The sequence below is a fragment of the Notothenia coriiceps genome, unplaced genomic scaffold (genome assembly GCF_000735185.1).
Source record: "Notothenia coriiceps isolate Sejong01 unplaced genomic scaffold, NC01 NC01_scaffold00037463, whole genome shotgun sequence".
NCBI classification, from domain to species: Eukaryota; Metazoa; Chordata; class Actinopteri; order Perciformes; family Nototheniidae; genus Notothenia; species Notothenia coriiceps.
In genome coordinates this window covers 1-3,454 of record NW_011370164.1, presented here as the reverse complement: position 1 = coordinate 3,454, position 3,454 = coordinate 1, and the positions used below count along the sequence as shown (strand labels likewise).

Genomic DNA, 3,454 nt, shown 5'->3' with positions numbered 1-3,454 from the left:
CATTGTTGAGGTCTACTAGAATAGATTTATATTGTTCAATGTTCCAAACTCACATTGGTTTCTCAAACAGCATCTCTGTATAGTATGTGTATTCACTCTGTCCTACACGGCTTGTTGGGGCTCCTGCCTCCCCTCCCTATGAGCCCAGTGTGCTCTGATTGGTCAACCACTGTTACAGCTGTGTGTGTGTGTGTGTGTGTGTGTGTGTGTGTGTGTGAGAGAGAGAGAGAGAGAGAGTGTGACCCGGAAGTGTGTTAGAGTTTTACTCGCTACGTACTTTGAGGGTTTTGACTCTGCACACCGTTTACATGCAGAAAAACCTTCATAACACACAAGGGGACGGGTAATAACCAGAAAAGCATGACATGTGTAACGACGAGACGCCATTACTAGAGCTCTCGTTAACATGTTTATATAATCAGGGCTGCACATAACTGGTGCGCACCCGCCGCCAAAAAAGAGCACCGGATCATTTGAAAAAAGGCGCATTTGCCAAGGTATAATAATTCGCGAGCTATTTAGGTTTAATTGTTTTAATCCGTCCACGAGCACGACGGCATCTGTGATCCCTCGCTCTACCCCTCGCTATCGCGTGAAGGGTCTGTTTTATGCGCTCCGCACAGTAACCCCGCTGCGAGCTCACTAGCGCACCCCCCGGTCATAAAGTCAAGTACCCCTCAAAGGGTCCGGTTTATTTCATTTTAAGGATGCGCACCAAGCAACATCTCCAGGTGCTCCTTTGAGAACCAGGGCAAAAGAAAGTGATGTGCCCCCTGTATATAATCATTGAGCTGTATAGGGTATATTGACGACAACTTCCTTGTGCACGGAAATAATGTCACTCAGCACTTTAGTGGTGAGCAGTTTGCGCTTTGTTGGCGTGATTGCACAGTACAGTTTGGCATTGCATATTTGCACATAGTTTATACTATTTATTGATGTTTTATTTATTAAATGGTTAAATTGCATTAATTGTATAAGTGTTCACCCCCGTCTTGTCTGTTGCTTCCGGTCTCTGTGTTCCCTCCTGCTGATTACCCGGTTGTGTTCTACCTGGTGCCCTGGTGTTGTGTTCTCTCCTCCCCCCTCACCTGTGTCTTGTGTGTTTGATTAGTCCTGGGTGTATTTCGGTGCTGTTTTCTGTTAGTCAGGGTTGTTGAGAACTGTGTGGGTGGTGGAGGGCCGCCATGTTGTCACGGTGACCTCCAGCTGCCAGTATATCACTTCCTGTGCAGTGAAGGTGCTCACCTGGGTGTGTTTATTCAACAGAAGGCGAGCGAGAGTCGTGCCTCCATGTTCAGCCCCATCCTGCCGAATAAGAAACCAGCAGAGGACAAACGCAGGAACACTGTGCTCTCTGCCAGGAAAGCTAAACCTGCAGGGAAGGAAGCGGCTCTGTTCAGACCGTCTGTCCTCTCCACGCGCAGGATCAACGTTCGGTGAGGAGCTTTCTTTGGTCGTTGGGACAGAAATTATTGCAAAAGCCAAAAACTGTTTATCATTTTAGGAACTTAAGCAAGTAGCGAGCTGTGTCTGGTGATGTTCTAGACCTCTCAGCCTCTCGTATGAAGACATTGTTTCCTGTCTTGGCCGTCTCTTGGCAATAACAGGCTTGCAAGACGTTTGTGTTTGTAGTGTTTAATGTTATGCATACTACAATACATACTTTTTCCGAAATAAGGTCCCATGGAGCTCCCCCGGAAAGGGAGGGACTTCGCCTCTATTGGCAACAAGAAAGACTTTATCTTAACGAATGTGACACGTGTGTTTGCAGGTTCTCAGAAGCCACTCTTGACAATGGGAATAAGAAATGTCTGGTGAAGACGCCGGCGCGCATGACTCTCTGCGTGACCTCGAGCACGCCTAAAAAACCCACCACCGCTCAGGGAGAGAAGCCCAAAGCCGTCAAGACTTTCTCTGCCGCAAACACTTCAGGTAACGTTGCCTTTTTAAATCCTTAACATTACATCTACATATAGTAATGTATAGAGTGATTGCTTTAACTGTTTCCTACTTAAATCCAAAAGGAGCGTTTGTTTTCACGGGCAACACGAGTGCTTTGATTACCCCCGGGAACCAGAAGAAGCCGACCTTTGACCTGAAGGCCAGTCTGTCTCGTGCCCTCTCCTACAAGCCTCACTCGGGTACAAAACCACTTTTCATTTCTTTCCTGTTTCCCTGAAAATACACTATTGCTACTAGACAAACAAACCCCCCATGTTTTCTGTCACAGAGCTTTGAAATAGCTTTTTAAAAAACACGTTATTTTTTTTTTTAAAGGTAAACTGAAGCCGCTCGAAGACGCCAAGGAAAACCCGGCAGCAAACAAGTCGCTGATCTCAAACTCTCATCAGAAAAACTACAAACAGCACCAGGTCCAGACACGGTATGTTCCACATTAAAGCACACCCTGATATCAACACGTATCTCTTACAGCGTCAGTCTCTTATGTTTGTTTTCCATATTTCAGGGGGGACAGGAGAGGGAAACACGAGGAAGGCAGGAAGCAGAAGAAAGAGAATCTGCTCGGGGCCAGAAGAGGCCTCGTCATGATGTGAAAAATATCCGCTTGTTTGTTTACGTTTTGTACAGCTTGTGTTCCACTGTAAATATTTAGTTTTCTGCAGCTCACGCTCCTTTTAGCCCGCTGTTAGGAAGCTCTAATCCTCTGCTTCTATGTTACCTACTGTGTTTTTAGATCTGTAGTTCACTGCTCTTAATGATGCTTTTATGATTTTTGACACCATTGTACTGGTACTTTTGTTCTTAAAAATGTGATTTGCCTTGTTTTGTACTTTTTTTTTTTGTGGAACGACTAAAAAGACTGACACTAATTATTCCCTTGTTTGCTTTTTTCACAGAACATGTTTTTTTTTTGTTTTTTTTAATAGCTTTTCACAAAAACCTCTAGAACACACCCCAAAAAGCAGAATAGGCCCTCTTTATGACAAGATAAACAACTTGATCTTGACTTTAATTAACAATAAGATTGTGTCCTGTAATTGAAAAGTCCTAAATGTGTGTTTGATCTCCTTTTTTTAAGAACTCCTGGATTTATCACTTTTGGATTTTTTAGGAACTGTAAAATACTTATTTATGGCTTCTGTAGGTACAATGTTACTGAAGTACAACGGCCCGTCCACACGGCGGCGTGCGTTGAAGCTCACGCTTTGCCGAACTGCATTGTGGTTCCGTCGTGTGAGAGTGTTGAAGTGCACAAAGTAAAGCAACTGAAGAAACTCATAATATACTCAACAAAACCGGGGGTGCCTGCAGGGAGAAGCAGAGAGGCTTTAAATAGCTGCAGGGCACCAGACCCAGGTGCCCTACTGCAATCAGCACAGACACCTCCCCTCTACTGATGAACCCACAGGGGCATCACAGCCCCCCCCCTCTTAAGACGGGGCCCCAAAGGGATCCACGACAACCCAACCTCCTCCTTCTTAACTCCAGC

General features: G+C 45.2%; 1 protein-coding gene across 1 annotated transcript; it reads left to right on the top strand.

Moving 5' to 3' along the window:
• The first annotated feature begins 1,151 nt into the window (after positions 1–1,151).
• Positions 1,152–3,036, top strand: nusap1 (nucleolar and spindle associated protein 1). The gene is made up of 5 exons (XM_010797039.1): positions 1,152–1,439; positions 1,775–1,935; positions 2,028–2,144; positions 2,281–2,386; positions 2,471–3,036. Exons 1-5 carry the CDS (start codon positions 1,294–1,296, stop codon positions 2,556–2,558), a joined length of 618 nt encoding a protein of 205 aa, XP_010795341.1. The 5' UTR covers positions 1,152–1,293; the 3' UTR covers positions 2,559–3,036.
• Positions 3,037–3,454: the final 418 nt, after the last annotated feature.

Excerpts from the sequence above, each read along its gene's own strand:
- nusap1 (XM_010797039.1), top strand. The coding sequence starts at position 1,294 with ATGTTCAGCCCCATCCTGCCGAATAAGAAACCAGCAGAGGACAAACGC. Across the intron at positions 1,440-1,774 it reads ACGCGCAGGATCAACGTTCG|GTTCTCAGAAGCCACTCTTG; the intron begins GTGAGGAGCTTT and ends GTGTGTTTGCAG. Across the intron at positions 1,936-2,027 it reads CTCTGCCGCAAACACTTCAG|GAGCGTTTGTTTTCACGGGC; the intron begins GTAACGTTGCCT and ends TAAATCCAAAAG.